This window comes from Chaetura pelagica, unplaced genomic scaffold (assembly GCF_000747805.2).
Source record: "Chaetura pelagica isolate M959 unplaced genomic scaffold, ChaPel_1.0 scaffold139, whole genome shotgun sequence".
In the NCBI taxonomy this organism is placed as follows: Eukaryota; Metazoa; Chordata; class Aves; order Apodiformes; family Apodidae; genus Chaetura; species Chaetura pelagica.
The window spans coordinates 6,892,912-6,912,119 of record NW_009970717.1 but is presented as its reverse complement, the minus strand read 5'-3'; the positions used below and the strand labels follow the sequence as shown (position 1 = coordinate 6,912,119).

Below are 19,208 nucleotides of genomic sequence, written 5' to 3'. Positions count from 1 at the left end.
GGGGGGGGGGGGGCAGTATGGGACACACATATTCCACTGCAAGTGAAGCCAGCACCTGCAAGTAGCTATGTGCCATGGCTGGGAGTACAGCAGTTCCCTGTTTGTGCTCTCCAAGCTGGGTCTTGCTATTTTGTAACATTCATTTTTCGAGTTTGCTCTGCACTTGTTTCTTTTGATGTTTCAGTTTGAGATGCTCCTTCAGACTCCTGTCCCCTTCCTTCATTGAAAACATTTGCAGTGTGACACTGTCTTCCTTGCAGGGAACATGCTAGTTTCCAAAACATTTGAAAATATTCTACCAGTAGCTTATAGTTTACTCTTCCATTTCAACAGGATTTGCACTTCCCAAGGGAGGTTAGGGATTTTGAAGAACCGTCTTACAGTCTTTCTGAACCACCAATGAAAAGAAAACTTTTTCTTGTTAACTGTCAGTTATTTGCTTGTCCTAACAGTAAATTCGTTACTGAAACCAATGGCAGATTCTGCCACCAAATTATTTGCAATGAGATAAAGTCCCTAGCTCTTCAACACAATAATTTCTTACTTTGAAAGCTACTGCATAAAGGTTCACTTGGTTCATTACACAAGCAGCAGGGATTCACTGAAAGAATGAGTGAAGGACAAAATATGGCAACCTAGCTGTATTTTGCCTCTAGTCCTTGATGGGAAAATTGCAGTCTAATTCCAAAAATATAATTAACTCTGACATTCTAATAAGTCTTTTATAAAATTGGTCTTTTGAAGAGTATGTGCAGAAAAAAAGTTTTGCTTTTATGTCTGCTGGAAGTAAATATTGCACTAGTATATATTATACCTGCCTTCATCTGCTATAAATTACATCCATATATGTACAAACATAAGGTATGATCAGTGAACATGTGCTTAATTTACTCCTAGAATTAAAAGGCTGTTCAGGTTGGGAAAGTTTTCAACATAACAAAATGTGGTCATCAAAGCTTTATTTTCTTGTAAATGAGGAAAAGGACCGGAGGATACATCTCACAGCTGGCAAGTTCAGAGCCCGTAGCAGGTGCTTGTGAGCTACATCTGTACCTTTTTATCTGAAGAGTTTGGAATCAACAAGGTTTCAGAAGCTTGGAAAACAAATTACAACCCATTTTGTATTACCTACAAAAAGTGTCCTTAACTGGTCATCCCTGAAAGGAAACAATATGCCTGGTTTTTAAGATTTCTCATTAACAGATAATTACATTTTTTTTCCAATGTGTTATTGATTGTTTTGTGATTGTATTAAAAATATATCTTTTATTAAATAATAATTATCCCACTATTCTAGTAAGAAAATAAATTAATAACATTCAGTAATGGTGCTAGATGATTTAAAAAAAATAATAATCCACATATAATTTATTCTATTAATTCAAATTAATTTTCATGTTCCAGTGACCCTTTAGAAAATTAAGATTAGAAAGCCCACCAGCACAGTAATAATGGATGAAGTTGATTTATTATGTTTTCCTGTTTACACAATTTCAGCATGGTCTGAATAGTTCATTAATTTCTATTGGTGATAAAATTCATATGGATCCTTACAGTTTTTCCCTTACAAAATTAGTGAGTTCCCCACGGAAGCCGTTGCTCTTTGGATATGCCTGACTTAACCATTATTCCAGTCCTACAAGGAACAATAGTTTCTTCAGCGACATTTAAGGGCTTGTTTGTCAAGTAGAAATCAAACCCTTAAGGAAAGGCTGTTATGCTAAACACCCGCCTCTTTAGTCTGGTCTCCAAAAAAAAAAACCACCCACATTTAAGTGATTATGCTGTCAGATCCATTTTAATCCTCCTGCCTGGTTTCAACCAAATTTGATGAGAAAAAAAAACAACGACAAACCCAGGATACAAAGTTCCTAAAAGTTCCATGAAAATTATAACCCTGTAAAATGGAAAAGACCTACTATCACCTGCAGAAAGAAAGGTAGGAAGACTTTACGTTTTCCACATGTATTCATTGTCCAGTTAGGTTAGCTTAAACTCCAGGATATGTTCACTCTTACCCCAGTTTGAAATGCCAGAAAGTAGAAGACAACACCAGTTATGTTGCACAGTGGGATGATTTAGGGTCTTTGTGCTTTAGGTGTTATCACAGATAAGAAGACAGGATTGTTGCAGAACGCAAACATATGTAGGAAATCAGGCTTCATCACTTCAATTGCTAATGAAAATACTTATAATATATTGTAAATCAGGTTTGAACATGAATGTCTGTTAAATTAATACAGCCCCTGAATTCAAGTTGTAGTCACACTTTCTCATTTTATTTGCAATTCTAGTAAGTAAAAAATATATTAAGGCAGATGTAATTCGATTATAGAGATCACTACTACTTTCAATTTCTGTACTTCATTGTTATACAGATTTCTATTATCAAAATCCATTCTCATCTCCAGCAAGCTCAGCTGAAAATGTAACCTTAATGGTTTCACCCACACTTCTAAGAAATAAAAACTTTTCAAGCACTGCAAAGATACTTCTTATATCAAAAAAATATATAAAAATTTGAACCTTGATGAAAATCCTATTTTCCAACTGTACTGTAATATTTTTCCCTATAAATATAGTGAAAGAAAGTATAACCTGATATAAGCATTATCAGCTTAGCTCATTCTTCCTTTAAGAATCCTTTTTTCCCTCTACAGTTTCTGAAGATGGTTGGCCTGTTCTGTTAGCTTCAATATGCTTAAGATCAGACATCTTTCTACAAGAATGTTCAGAAAAATGCTTTAGGATGTGCTTAATAAACATTAACTGCCAGTTCACAGAAATGCTGAGGACAAGCTTATAAAGAATTATCAGCTTAAATCCCAACTCAAGCAATTAAATTTGCTAAAATAAAGTGCTGACAAAAGTGCATGTATCTCAATCGTCATTTTAATTTTTAGAATTTCTATAGCTATTTATTCCATGTTATTCACTTGCTTTTCAGAAATATGAGACAGATGGTAATATAGCAGGAAAATAAGATATGAAAGAACAGGGGTGCAACTTAAGATATACTTGTTGACTTAAGAGCAAATGAAATTGGGATGAAATTTCCAACAGAAGCAACGCATACTCACAGTAGCACCTGATAGATTCAAATGGGAGAAAAAGCACGTACAAAGTCAATTGCATCGACCACGAAGACAGCACGTGAAGCTTCGATATGTGTGTACAAGTCTGTACTCATTAATTGTTATGCACCTCTGAGTATTTATGTGTATAAAATATAGTATGGAGGGCATGATTCCTGTACTTCAATTCCAAATATATAAACTCCAATACCCAGAGAAAGGACAAAACAAGCATTTCTTGGTAAGAATTTTAAACCCACAAATAATAATATCAAATTTGTCACCAGTCCAGCCCAAAAAATGCCTTTATTAAAGTCTTTCATTAATGAAAGTATCAGGGTAGACAGTATGACAGGATTTAGTTTGTAATTTGGCAGGGATAAGTAATTTTTCTTCGTAAAATGTCATTCATTTGGATATTGCTTTATATCACACTATACACTTGCTAGCAATTCACTTTGAATAATAGGAAACCAAAGGGGTAATTTGGAATGAAACAGGAAAATTATGGGATAGAGAAGGTACAGTATTCAAATAACAAACAGATGTCATCTGAAGTACTGTGAATCAATTCACAGCTATCAAATAAATATCTTAATTGATTTAAAGGAAGCTCCATGGTTATGTTCTCTCCACTGACTTTTTATATTGTGCAGATGTCAGGAACAATTCCTTAGCAGGAACCAGTTTTACCACTCTCAGATTATAGAATGAGGCTCTGCTTTTTGTTAAGATTAAAACTTGACCCTACTAAGAATGCAGAGACCAAGGTTTTGCTCAAAATTATTCATTCAATAGAATAGCTCTTTTGATCTGGACAGAATGGACACTGAATTAAACCAAGACAGAGAAGACAAAGCTGATAACAAAAAAAAAATATATTCCATTAGCCAGCTCAGGATATAGAATTATCTTGGAAGACAGCAAAGATGAAAGTTAACATAAAATCAGTAAAGTTTCATGAAAATCACAGAGAACTGAGTTAAGGAATGGCAATTTAATAATTGTTGCTCTACATCCCTAAAAGGGGCTTTCTGGCTGTCAATGATCCTGTTCCATTCATTCTATGTTCAGTAAGACCAGGTACAGAATCACATTTTGTACACAATCCTTAAAGCTTGAGCCTGGGGTTTATTTATGTTGAGGACGCTGGAGCAGACCTGGAGTTTTGGGAAGTCTCACTGGGTTTTTTTTTTGCAAACGTGACTATAACTAACCCTTTAAGAAAAGCAAAACCCAAACACATTACGGAAAGACATCTAACATCAGGCACCATTAGATGAAATAGCTGTTGCATCCAAAAAGAATCTAAACATTTTCCTTAAACTTGAGTCTAAAATTCAGTTAGTGTGTCAATGAAAAAACAGTTTCCAGGATTTTCTTTAATCTTAGTTACTTTATATGGGTAATTTACTGGCAGAGACTTTTTCCTTTCTACCTTCATCTACATCCCAATTTAAGATACCAACTTCTGAGATCAAAATTAATTCAATGTGACAGTTAAACTGTAGTTTACATTACTGAGCAGCTTTGGAGCAAAAAATCTTTTCTGTTCCATGCTCTCCTTAAGATCATAAGCACAAATTATTATGAAGCAGGAAATCAGGTAGCAGATATTTTAATATTGGGCAGAAAACTTAATTCCGTCATTGTCACAGAACTGCTTTATCTACAACAAACTTGTAACCATAGTAACTAGAGTAGAAAGTACTCCTTAAATATTTTTAAACTCTTTTTTCTTATTAACAACACCCAATACTGAAAAATAATGGTAAAATCTTATTTTTTTTCCAGTTTTCCAAGGCATCTGTTGTTCAAGTGTGATTCCTCTGAAAGATCTTAAGTAAACAAAATTATTTGAACAAAGCTTTCCACTAAAATTCTCTTGGCTAAAGAGAGGAAAAATATTCTGTTGGAATTGTTTATGTGACTATCAATATCTTAAAAAAGGGAAGTTTGAAGTAAGACATTTCAGAGGTAATTTTGAAGTGCTGTTTTCACTTAAAGGTTTGTTAGGGCATCAAATACATATTCTTTAATGAAAACTAATAGGCTGTAGTTTAATAATTCATATACTTGCATCAAAACGCCTTTAATTTAATGGAGTGCAGTAAATTTAATTACATTTGTTGCTGAGGTAGGTTGGTATTTTTCCTTGAAGGTCAGAAATGTGCCTTCACACAAACCATGAACTTGATCAGATGTTAAACTGTGACATTTCCAATGGTCTGCTCAGGTCCAGCTCTGCAGGGTATTACATATTTTCAATACTAGAATAGCAGGAAACCTCTAGGTGTCTGTTCTTTCAGGATCAGCAGCAGCTGGACTAAGCAGTGATACTATATTTATCCAACTTTGTATTCCCTCCTCAGTACTTCTATTGGAATTTAATTCCTCTTCTCTGGGGACTTGAAACTTCTAATCTTCTGCCAACATGTACATTCATTAGTTATGATGTTAGTGCATTCCTTGTTTTTAAATCATTACATTCACTCCAGATGTACAGAAAACACTGTGCCAGGCTGAACAAACTGAACTCAGGTTTTTCTGCTCAGTCTTAATGTACTAGTACTACAATCTGACTTCTCTAATCCTTACTTTTTTTCCATCTAGATTAGAAAGATCTCTGTTTATCAAGACTTTCCTTATTGCCTGAATGTCATTCATTAATAATACTCTTCCTCTCCCCCCTTTCTGTTCATCTTTCCATCACTCTTAGTTTTCTGCTTGTTTATGTATCCTTATCTGTGGGTGTGTCTTTTCCTGCACAGAAAAATAATTCTGCATACTTTAGCTGAGTGCCCTCCTTATATGCCAGCAAAGTTTGATGCAAGAAACCAGAATTCCCTGTACATGAGTAATTCCATCTACCCTCTGAAAAAGCTCCTCAAGCTGCAGTGCTTCCCAGGAGCCAAGCATTCCAACATCTCCCTGATGGCAAATTTTTTCAGCTGTCACCAAAATATTCTTGCCTTCTGGACAGGTCAGAATTCTTACTGCTGACCACCTTTCAGTTTCTGAGGAAAAGAATATTAAAAAATCATTTTTAAAAAAACACTTACTGTCTGTATTTCCATATTAAGAAATACAATCTCTTCCTTCTGCATATTTTTTTAGTAACTGACATGAAGATTCAGACTTTTACCAACTGAGGAGTTGGTAAGGAGTCATATAGATCTTTCTCTTGGCATTTGAAAGGCTTTTAAGTTCTAGCTCCTATCTACTGCACATCCTTCTGTTCTCTATCAGAGTATACCATTTTCTTCCAGACTCACTCATTGTCCTCTTCTCTTTAGACCCTCTCTTCCCAACCCCTCATTTTCGGCCTGATTTTCCAGTAGAACAAACACATTTCTTAATTCAGCTTTAATTTTACTGTTTTTCTCCTGTTTCATATGTCCTCCTGTAATCTACAATCCTTCTTCCTAGGCTATCTTCAAAGGTTGACAGATCAGAATCATCTCTCCTGACACTTCTATCACCTTCTTTTCAAATTTCTGCTTGAAGTTTGGCATTTTTTTCCAGCTGCATCTTCAGTACGTAAAACTTCTCTTCTACAAAGCATATAATTTATCATATATAAATAGCCTAAATCAGATAGCCACTCACAAATAACAAGCTTCCAGCAGCTTTTCCATCCAGTTATCTTCAGTTTCCTCCCCTCTTAAGTTTGCTGTTTTGTGGGGTTTTTTTCTATTGCAGTATTAACAGAAGCTTCATTGTCTCTCTGCCTCATATTTACAGCTCAGAAGAGGGGAAAAAACCCACCCTCTCACATATCTTAAAGATTTCTATCCAGTTTGCTAGCCTGCATCACTTTTTGTCTTGAGCTTTTGCTTAGGTCAGTTCTGCTATCTAACTGTCATTTAGCAGCTAACTCGCATCAGCCCATATAAAAGGCAGGAAGCATAGATACACCCTTTGATGAAAAATACCTGAACAAACTTCCCCTCCTTTCCAAAAGGACCAGACAGCTGAGTAACAAAACAAACCAAAAAAACTCTTACTGGCAAAAAAATAAGGTCTGCTTTTTTTTCATACAGCACTAGTTTCCTACAAAGTCTCCTTTGTTCCTCTCCCTCTCTTCTGGCCTTCAGTGAGCATAAAAAGTCCTGTGCTGAGTTTTAGCAGGCCAAGTAAATCCTGGCTTCCACATCTTACATGTTAACAAACACTCATTCTTATGAAGCACATTTCATTTAAATTATAGAATAATGATTCATTATATGTCCATCAATAAAACCCTTAGCAAGTCCTTTCAGCCTATATTAAAAAAATGGTCACTATGCAGCTGTTCTCTGTGTCTGGAAGAAAAGCTGGAACTTGATCATCTCCACAATTACATTCCTGCACCTTCAGATCTGCATTAGTGTAGGGATTAAACTTCAGCAAGTACCATCATGGAGTGCATCACCACAGTTAAAGTGTGTCTGGAGATTGCCATTAAATAGATGAACAGAACCACCCCTCTTAAGTTAGTCTTAGAAAACATCTCAGTATCATAGTGACAAATAACCCATCACCATAATTGCAAAATAATCCTGCATCCCACTGTTTTGTACTTCATTTGACTTGATGTGGACAAATAAACTAGAAAAGTAACATATGGAGAGAGACTAAAAATTGAGTATCACATCCCTGTGCTGTACCAGCAAGAGCTAAACAAAACACATCAGTAGCACCCAACGGTTGTAGCCTGGGCCATCTGGTCACAAAGACCTGTATTACCAGGATTGTATTAAAATATTTTCATCTCACTATTTTCCTTCAGGAATAAAGGATAATATGTAAAATCTTAAATCCTGCTAACAGATGAGATTCCTCTACCTCCAAGCCCAGCATTCCTATGGTAGTTGTTTCACTATGAAATACCCTAAAGAACAGTGGGCAAATGGCAAGGCAATTTCATTCCTAAATGAGTATGCTGGAAAACCAGTAACAGCAGAGAAAAAAAACCTCTTCACATTTATTTTCTTGTTAAGTTAAAAACAAATTTAATTTTTGTAGTTAATTAACCTTTTTTTTTTCAATTTTCCAGTTGCATTTTCTGATTTATATTACCAAATCTTAATGGATACAGTCCCCTAAAATCCCCACTTTTTTTTTAGATTTATGCAATTGTTTTCTAATTGTCAAATAAAATGTAATTAATTATTCTCTCTCTGCTCTCTTATTTTTGCACAGCTGGCCTGCTCCTAAGTAAGTGCTAATAAGCAGCTCAACTCTTGGTGGCTGCTGCAAAAACTTCCAAACAACCTTGTGCATTTCCAGGCAGGGGTTGGAAAGCAAGTGGCAGTCAGGGCAGATGAATAAACGACACTGATAATTTGCTAAAGCAGATAGAAGGACAGGAAAATAACACACTCAGGGTGCAACTGGAAATCCAGACTTGACCACATGATGATATCAAACAGAACCAGTTATATCTGAATCCAAAGGAGCCCAGAAGGACACTGTTTCCCGGAGTAGGGAAGAATGAGTCCTTGTGAGCCCCTGCAGCACAAGACAAACTCCACTGTTTCCATCCCAGGTCATACTCAAGTCCTCAGCCCTGACTGCCTGCAGGAACATGATAAAAGTTTGATCTAGAATCTGCTTTCCTTTTGTCCTCCTCTTTTATTTTTTTTTTTCCCTAATTCTATTATAACATGTAAATTATCAAATCTCTGAATATTTTCTCTCTTCCCCAAAACACTGTAGAAACCAGAGCTACAAAATATATCTGCAACGTCCATTCACAGTGGTTACAACAGACTAGAGATGGAAAAGTTTAAGTTCAAGGTAAATTCATATCCATCAGAAGCTGTAATTCATCAGTCCAAGTAGTGCCCTGTTGAGGCTTTGGAAGATAAGCCCAAAAAAAATGTGGAAGAGGAAATAAATATGTTTCTCATACTTCACAGAAGTGGGAAACTAAATGAATTTTTGTACATTCATAAAGCCACATTCAGTTCACAACAAACATCTGAAGTGTAAATGAGACAGATGATCAAATTTTTCTACAGACAGTGTAGGATCTGACACAAATGCAAGAATTGGGTATCTAAGACTCTCTAGGTTAGTACAAACTAGTCTATTTCTGAAGACTTCATGGCCTATCTTATGAAGACCTAAAGGACTGTAGTTTTGTTTTGGTTTGGTTTTTTTCCTTCCCCTGCATTTACTTCCACTGAATTTTTTAGTTAGGAAACAAGACTCTCTTCCCTACCATCAGTATGTCTGAGGCTCCACACATTTTATTTCTGCTTTGTTAAGCATTCAGCTGCAAATTACTGTAGTTAATGGAACAAAATATTCTACATTATTTAAAATATCTCTAAAACTTTTGACTCACTTGACACATACACTCTAAGTTGCTACATGCAACAGACTGTAGCCAAAATAAATACACATGTCTAGATACCTAAATTAGAAATATACCAGAAAAAAAAATATTTAGACTTCTAAAACTGATGACTAAGTATTTCAAGGTGCTGATCATTTGCAGTTCCCTTAATTTAAACATTAGTTGAGGACAGGTACCCTAGGGCTGTTGAAAAAGAGACTGCCTGAGGCTTTTACACTTCTGTGTTTGTACATCATCTAAATGCACCTTGTAATCCCTGAAGAGCATTTCAGGAATGATAACAAATCAAGGTGTCAAGTTGCTACTAAAACATTTAAGTACAAATAGGACCTGATCCACCTCATTCTGCTTAAATAATCTCAGTTGCCAAGACTAGTACCAGCAAGAGCTAAACAAAACACATCAGTAGCACCCAACGGTTGTAGCCTGGGCCATCTGGTCACAAAGACCTGTATTACCAGGATTGTATTACAATATTTTCATCTCACTATTTTCCTTCAGGAATAAAGGATAATATGTAAAATCTTAAATCCTGCTAACAGATGAGATTCCTCTACCTCCAAGCCCAGCATTCCTATGGTAGTTGTTTCACTATGAAATACCCTAAAGAACAGTGGGCAAATGGCAAGGCAATTTCATTCCTAAATGAGTATGCTGGAAAACCAGTAACAGCAGAGAAAAAAAACCTCTTCACATTTATTTTCTTGTTAAGTTAAAAACAAATTTAATTTTTGTAGTTAATTAACCTTTTTTTTTTCAATTTTCCAGTTGCATTTTCTGATTTATATTACCAAATCTTAATGGATACAGTCCCCTAAAATCCCCACTTTTTTTTTAGATTTATGCAATTGTTTTCTAATTGTCAAATAAAATGTAATTAATTATTCTCTCTCTGCTCTCTTATTTTTGCACAGCTGGCCTGCTCCTAAGTAAGTGCTAATAAGCAGCTCAACTCTTGGTGGCTGCTGCAAAAACTTCCAAACAACCTTGTGCATTTCCAGGCAGGGGTTGGAAAGCAAGTGGCAGTCAGGGCAGATGAATAAACGACACTGATAATTTGCTAAAGCAGATAGAAGGACAGGAAAATAACACACTCAGGGTGCAACTGGAAATCCAGACTTGACCACATGATGATATCAAACAGAACCAGTTATATCTGAATCCAAAGGAGCCCAGAAGGACACTGTTTCCCGGAGTAGGGAAGAATGAGTCCTTGTGAGCCCCTGCAGCACAAGACAAACTCCACTGTTTCCATCCCAGGTCATACTCAAGTCCTCAGCCCTGACTGCCTGCAGGAACATGATAAAAGTTTGATCTAGAATCTGCTTTCCTTTTGTCCTCCTCTTTTATTTTTTTTTTTCCCTAATTCTATTATAACATGTAAATTATCAAATCTCTGAATATTTTCTCTCTTCCCCAAAACACTGTAGAAACCAGAGCTACAAAATATATCTGCAACGTCCATTCACAGTGGTTACAACAGACTAGAGATGGAAAAGTTTAAGTTCAAGGTAAATTCATATCCATCAGAAGCTGTAATTCATCAGTCCAAGTAGTGCCCTGTTGAGGCTTTGGAAGATAAGCCCAAAAAAAATGTGGAAGAGGAAATAAATATGTTTCTCATACTTCACAGAAGTGGGAAACTAAATGAATTTTTGTACATTCATAAAGCCACATTCAGTTCACAACAAACATCTGAAGTGTAAATGAGACAGATGATCAAATTTTTCTACAGACAGTGTAGGATCTGACACAAATGCAAGAATTGGGTATCTAAGACTCTCTAGGTTAGTACAAACTAGTCTATTTCTGAAGACTTCATGGCCTATCTTATGAAGACCTAAAGGACTGTAGTTTTGTTTTGGTTTGGTTTTTTTCCTTCCCCTGCATTTACTTCCACTGAATTTTTTAGTTAGGAAACAAGACTCTCTTCCCTACCATCAGTATGTCTGAGGCTCCACACATTTTATTTCTGCTTTGTTAAGCATTCAGCTGCAAATTACTGTAGTTAATGGAACAAAATATTCTACATTATTTAAAATATCTCTAAAACTTTTGACTCACTTGACACATACACTCTAAGTTGCTACATGCAACAGACTGTAGCCAAAATAAATACACATGTCTAGATACCTAAATTAGAAATATACCAGAAAAAAAAATATTTAGACTTCTAAAACTGATGACTAAGTATTTCAAGGTGCTGATCATTTGCAGTTCCCTTAATTTAAACATTAGTTGAGGACAGGTACCCTAGGGCTGTTGAAAAAGAGACTGCCTGAGGCTTTTACACTTCTGTGTTTGTACATCATCTAAATGCACCTTGTAATCCCTGAAGAGCATTTCAGGAATGATAACAAATCAAGGTGTCAAGTTGCTACTAAAACATTTAAGTACAAATAGGACCTGATCCACCTCATTCTGCTTAAATAATCTCAGTTGCCAAGACTAGCATCCTTAAGTCCCAATAGAAATGTATAATGAAGGCATTTACAGGGAGCAGCTCAGGCTACCTCAGACCTAAAAATTCAGTGTTCACAAGCAGTAGGGGTGGAAGAGGGCAGGGAGAAATCGATAAATAACAAAAAAAATCCTTAACTATACAGCCATATATAAGTAACCTTTTTAATTCTCTCGCTGCTTTAAAATTGCAGAACAGAAGCCTTAAAAATTAACTATATACCCCTAATATATTAACAAACATTACTTACTTCAGTTATTGATTAACCATTCTCAAACACTGAAATGTGATGGGAAATGTTCAGAAATGGCTCCAGAAAGTTCAGGGCATATTAAAAAATACTTAAGAAAAACAGGAAAACTTCCAGAAATTTATGAGATCAGTATAAAGTATTGACAGTGAAAGGGGATAAAATAAGTTCTTCATAATTGTTCCTTCTTTTTACTGATTGAAAACATCCTTTTCTAATTATTAAAGTAACTGATTAGATGCCAGCTGGTTAAATTACACATTGATTGTAAAATTCTGCCCTCAAGCTGAGCATTTAGCTTTAGCGAACAAGTCAGTGGGAATTAGGAACAGACTCTACAGCTGTACAGGCCATTATGTCATCAACACTGCTACCAAAGTCAGAGCAATTCACAGGAATTCCTGTTTCAAAACTGCTAACGTTTATGTAGTTATAACTTCTGATACCTAAATGGCCATTGGAACCACTTATGATATTTTAGTTATAATGATTTGCATACAGATATATATCTGAATTTCTGGAAAAGCAGCTGTTAGAATTCTCATCTATCTGGTTGTCTGCAGACAGGAGAAAAACTTCCCACTTCTTTGTCAGATCTTTGCAAACAGCAAAATATAAAACTGAAAACACCTGCAAAGACTTATTTTGGCTTTGGACACTAAAAAATTTACTAAGGGATGAACAAAAGACATTTCTACATGTAATGCATTATTAACTCCTTCTAGACCTTGAGAACAGAAACAAGATAATCCACTCCTACAGGATATAATTCAAGACTTTCCTGGTCTAGATTTCAGTCCCAGTCTAGCACACAGATACACAAGGAGGTGCAGTAGGCTCCATTGAAGACAGCAGCTGTATGCAAATAATCTCAGATTAATGCTTTCTGCCAGAATTTGTGCTGGCAAACTCTGCCATGAGTATAAAGCCATTTTCAGATGTCTATACAATATAGACAGAAAAGTTCGGTTCAGTTTTATGTTTCTTTTTTTTTTTTTTTTTTCTGGGATATCATTACCAATATGAGAGAAATAGATCAATTACTTAATATCAACATTTGATCCAGTCCTTTGCTGACTTACCTTGCCAACAGATCTGGGGAATGGTGGTCTTTGATTTTCAGGAATTAATATTGGAGTTGCCAAAATAGCCCTTTTTTGTCTTGGAATTCCAAGATTGCCTTCAATCTTAAAGATTTCCTAAAAAAGAAAAAGATCAATTATAAAGACTTAAAAAAAAATAATTATCTTGTCTGCATCTTTAGACAAAATAAACACAAACTAACAGATTCTACATTTTGTATTATACATTTTTCCAGCTATTAGTGGTAACATATCAAACTATTTATTTGAATCTGTCAGGTTACTGCACTTCTTATAGTGACTGGAGAATCATACGATTTTCTGATTCTGTGACAGTAGGCAGGCTGTATTCGCTTTGGATTCCTGTAGACTAGTTTTAAACCTAAGCAAGTATGTCTACCATTCTAACCAGGCAACTGTTTCAATCATACATCTTAAACAAGTTCTTGCTTACCTCAAAAACTTGGATGAGACATGTAAAAATGGAGACTTCAAAAGTCTTACATAATTTTCACATCTAAAGTCACATCTATACTCAATCACTTGTCAGTCCAGGCTTTTAATCAAACAGAACTTACAGGTGAATCTGCTGAGACTGTCCTCAGCTAATAAATTCTCAATAAACAGCAAAAGCTTGCAAGTTAAAAATGAAAATAGCCACAAACCCTAGTTGTAACTTAAAATATTGGCTAGTAGGGGTTTAGTTGGGTTGGGCATTTTTGGTTGTTTGGTTTTTTTCTTAGATAAAACTTCATACTTCTATATCAGAAGTACAAGAGTAGAAGGGGTTTATGCTCAAGTCTTCCTTTTCCTCCTGCATTTTCCAAAGTATTTAAGCTGTATCTGATCTTCAGGCAATTCATCACTTTATGAGCTACAGTAAACTCTTCAGAAAGGCCTCCAGCCCCTAGAACTCTCTGCCCATCATATCTTTGTCTCCCCCCTACAACACACTTCTGCCCTCTGCTCCTCTCAGTGCTGTTTTTGCATGATCTGCCATTTCCCAGAGACCACCCCTCTTCTGTTTGATTACTCTTTCAGTCTCTGCAACTCTCTTCTCCAACTGCAGTTACTTCCAAGATCGAAACCAACCTCTCCTCATCTCACAAAACTTCCCCTTGATCCAGGCCCCTTCCTGAGGAAAAGAAACAAACAAAACCAACCGCAAAATAAGAGCTACACACCACGAAAAAATCCACACGCAAATTTGTACTGTGTTGGGAATCATAGAATGGTTTGAGTTGGATGGAACCTTAAAGATCCCAAGGGAATTGTGAAACTCAAAAAGATTTACATCAGTAGTATTCATTCAGGTTGTCATGACAGTTATAAAAAAGAAATAATAAATTGAATTAAGGGTCTAATTCCAATAAGGTAGCTACATCCTATTCGCTTTTTGCAGAAACTCCAGATACCTCAGTTAGTTCTGGAATCCATGCAGTTACTTTATATTTCACACAGAGAGCTCCACCCCTAAGCTGTGTTTTCATAAAACTGCAAGGCTGAATTAGTTTTCTTACTGGCATGACCTGAACATCCATCAGTCAAAAACTCCACAGGCTGGTCCTGCTGCCACCTGTACAGGTGCCTCACATCTCATGAGTCTATCAACACTGCTCTACCCTCTACCAGCTTCCACATCACAGTCAATTAGATGAGACAAAATCAAGAAGCAGTAGGAACCATGCAGAAAATCTCTTCTCACGATTTTGAAAATTTTCATAACTTTTTGAGGCTCACCCTGATAGAGTTTCCATCTCTCTCAAAGGCTTTGCCACTTCTTTCTAATCTGCAGGCCACTTGGGTCCCTATTTTTGTCTTTCAATTCCTCTCCCAGAAGAATTTTTCCTAATAAAAATTCATGAGAAAGTTCAATATGAGAATATTTGAAGTGTCAAATAAAAAGGAAAGAGCTGAATTCGGTCAAAAGGCAAATGCAGAGAGCAGTAAGCTTTCAAAATCACTCATACTGTAAACATAGCAGTTTGTTTGCCATGTGTCTGTAACATTTCTAAGGAGTGTAAAAGTGACTACCAGTATGTCTAAAAGGAAATACCAGTTAATTCAACTCATCAGCAGCAGTATTCAACTGATTACAATTTCTACTCATGCTAATTCCCACCATTATGGTTGCCCTTCAGCTCATGAAAATGAAAGGAAAAACTCCCAGATGCATGCCCTTCAGAATGAGCAAGACATTGATTCAGACTTACATCTCTTTCTACCATAGAGTTAGGCTTTTATTGAAAGATGCCAGTCTGCCCAAACTATGATGCTACCTATACTAGTTGCAGTTTCCCTAGATCCCTAGAGAACTCTCCACACTGTTTTTTTGTTTTTACCAGGGATTCTTGGGAGCATTGCAGTACTTGAATATTTGAATGAATGGCCTAGTCACTACCCAGTAGCAAGCACCATTACTCTTGGCAAAGAAAATTTCATTCTAACTTGTCACGGGAATAAGGTGGCTGGATACTAATATCGATTTGTTAGAATAAGGGTTGGAAACATCACTGGAGTGGCAATCTGTAATCCACTGTGGTGACCAGAAAAGTGGTTGAGTTTCTTGCCATTCAGTTCTTTTATATATTAAGCTTGATGGTATAAAATGGGGTCGGTTCCAAATACAAAAACTAAGTAAAATTAATTGGACCCTTGTGGCAAAGAAAATTCCTCTGAAACAGCAAATGGGCTGTGCTGTTCAGTGGTATATCAGTCTTCCTACAAAACAACATCACTAAATAAGACGAAAAAGCTAAAGCTGCATTCAAGTCAATTTAAGAAGATTTTTTTTTTTTTTTAATCTCAGCTGAATATTCACAGTTGTACTGTAATACTTAGTTGATTTATGTATGTTATTTCTATCAGTAGAATATTATTATTAACATCAGCATCAATAATTAATGATTATAAAACATGTGCCCAAACAGAAAAAATATTTTCTCATGTTGTTAATATGAAAATCTAAGAAATGTGCTGGAACTTTGCTTGTAATTTAAAGAACAACTGTTTGAAGAAATAATCATTTCAATGAATAATGTTAAGAATGATAAAGGTCAGTGGCACACACACACACACAAACATCTGCTCAAAAGAAGTCTGTCCTCAATGTCTGTTAATGTCACCCTGAACATCACTCTGTACACTTCAGAAGAACAAAGCTACCTAAAATCCAGCATTCTGAGGGGAATCAGGTATGTCAGAGCACATCAGCTTCCAGACTTGTGAAGCATGGTCAGGTATAACATCTGGGTAATGGAAATTGCTGGTGGAACTGAATTTAATTACATTGGGTGTTTCTACCATGATAATTGCTACATAAGTAGAGAGGCAGATCCTTACACTACCTGATATACCCATCAACTTCCCAGCCACTTGGTAATCTCAGACCATAGCTTTGCTACTGTGCTGTTCAGGTAGTTGAACAGCTATATGTGTTTTTATAGGATGGAGGTTCCTTTTATCTTTAGAAGAGTCAGGAATATGCTAGGAAAAAAATTCTTGTTCAAATAATTCATTCATGTGTAAATCATAACTATTTTAATGCTAATTTATTCTGAAGTATTTTTGTAATGCATATGTGACAAAACATCAACTATCATGGAGACAAATCTGAAGTTTTGCTTTGTGAAGTGATGCATTCCATTATTGCCCTGAACCTCTGCAGTATCTTTTGTGATGGAAAATCCTGTTTCTGTTCAAGTATAAGTTTAACTTATCTTCACATCTGCCTGATCCTGTGTAAGGGAAAAGTTTCTCTATGATGATAATGGACTAAATGCCATCAAGTCTCCTTTTGTACACATTAACCATGAGAGCTACCAGTTCTGAGAACAACACAGACATGACAACCAAATGCCTTTTCCTTTTTTAAATTAACATTTCAGACTTTTCTTGTCATCATTTACTGAGTGTTATTTTCATTTTGAACCATATGTGAATCACTCCCTCTTTTCAGGAAATCTCATATTGGTTCCACATTGCTCATTATATTTAATGAGGTAGCCCTTATACACAACCAAGCAAATATGCTCTGACTGACTGCATCTGTCAAACAGCATTGCAAATATGGGCTTAAGGAAGAAGAAAATGGCTGACTTCTGTTTTCACCAAGATACACTAACACCACATCAATTATCACCATTAAAAAACACCCTTTTTCCCTTCTGCACTGTGGTCACACTGGTTGCAAAGCAAAGCAGGCTGCTTTTACAGCATGCCAGAAAAAGTAAAAATTGTTGAAGATGTCCCAAAACCTTCAGCACCTTTAGTAAATGCAGCATAAGGGCAATTTCTAATTAAAAATAGAAGTGTTTCTTATGAAAAATTAATCCTATTCATAGCAGAAGTTGTCTTACCTTGGAAAAACAGCTTTCTAAGTCTTGCTGCAGGGCAGCCAGCTATAAGCATACAGAAGAAAACTAACATATTTTGTACCCATGTTCTGGATTGCTCAAGTGCTATGGAATTCATTGCATTATAACAGTGCTGCACAAAAGCAATTCCGTGGTACCCTAAAGCAATAATACTGTATATGTTAAAGTAATGCATACTGTTTGATCGATTCAGTGGCTGCAGTCCCAGTCCCACATCCAAATGGATGCATAAAACACACTTGTTCCTACCCCCAACAAGGCTCCAAGCTTCAATTACAATTAAAACCTGTTCAGTTCTGTTCCCCGACATATATTTTTTTAAGTTCTATTGACACATATTCTTTGTTATCTCTCAGTTTCTTCATCAACTCCATTCCCTCGACAAAACAATTGCTCATCTAATTGTAAACTGTATTTATCTTGCTATTCTTCTCCTAGCTGTGCATGATCCTTCTGCTCTGGTACACCTCCTGCATTCCCAAATAACAGCCCCCTTTCTCTTGTACCAGGTCTCAGTGCAATTCTGCAAATCTTGTTTTCTTTTGGAAAATATTCACTCCTTAATGTTCATTTTTATTTTGTTTCTCCTGAGCAACTCTACCCAAACTGATGTGATCTCAAATTTGGATTTTTTGTTTCCAGAAATACTTTCTTTTTCCACCCCCCATTCATAGGCAGTTTTTATGAACAACATTCATCTTGGCTTGCATTATAACCCCAAAGCTTCCCGTTTCACTCATCTTTATCAGATAACTAGCTCCATTCTATCACCAAAAACACAGGCAGTGTTAAAATTTTGGAATTCCTGGTAGACTTAGGAACACTTTTGATACAGGTCCTACAATGCATTCAAGACAAGAAAAGTAACAGCAGTTCCTCATAACGCCTTATTTTAACCCTTGATTTTGTCATTTAAAGCTGATGTGACATGCATGAATCACTGCACCAAACAGGTTTAGATATGCCATACATCAGCCTAGAGCTGGTAGAATCCCACCACAACCCAGGACCCTCTTCTCCCCTCCCCTGTCATCTTCCCAATGCACAGACACCCAAGTCAATTTAAAGAATGCATACATTTTGTCAAATCACAACAGTGGCATTTTAATTTTGCTGTGCCTGGTGTAAGCAGCAATTCAAGAAGCAGGACAACAGAAAGAGGAGCCCCTCATTAAGCTACCAGCAGACCCACAAGTTCCAAAGCTTCCAGGTCATTGTTTTTCACTTTAAATAAAAGTCTTCATTTTAAATAAGAGTTAATTCATGTCATGCTGGACAGATACACCTAACCTGTGCATGTTGCAGCCAGCTGGGCAAACCCAGACAAATCATACTCTTTGCAGAGAACAGATTACACAGAGGAGACCTGGCCACGGGTATTGTAAAAATAAATAAATAAATAAAAAGGAGCATCAGTTATTTCATGCTGAAAAGCAAGACCCCTTTTAATAAAAGCCTGAAAAGTTTGTTTCTTGTTGCAGTCATCAAGGACAGTTTAACTGGGAGGGACTTTCAATACTTTTCTTTCTGTTACTACTGGTACACCCTTGCACGTAATGTACTATTGCAGTCCTGTGCCTGCGCCACTTTCTTCCTCCTTTCCATTGGATCAGAGTTCT

General features: G+C 36.2%; 1 protein-coding gene across 1 annotated transcript in view; it reads right to left on the bottom strand.

The window, feature by feature from the left end:
* Positions 1 to 19,208, bottom strand: part of CDH13 (cadherin 13) — a 417,908-nt gene that overhangs the window by 229,051 nt on the left and 169,649 nt on the right. Inside the window, exon 4 of the mRNA XM_010006203.1 lies at positions 13,214 to 13,330. Within this exon, the coding sequence (XP_010004505.1) occupies positions 13,214 to 13,330 (117 nt within the window). The remainder of the gene's footprint in view (positions 1 to 13,213; positions 13,331 to 19,208) is intronic.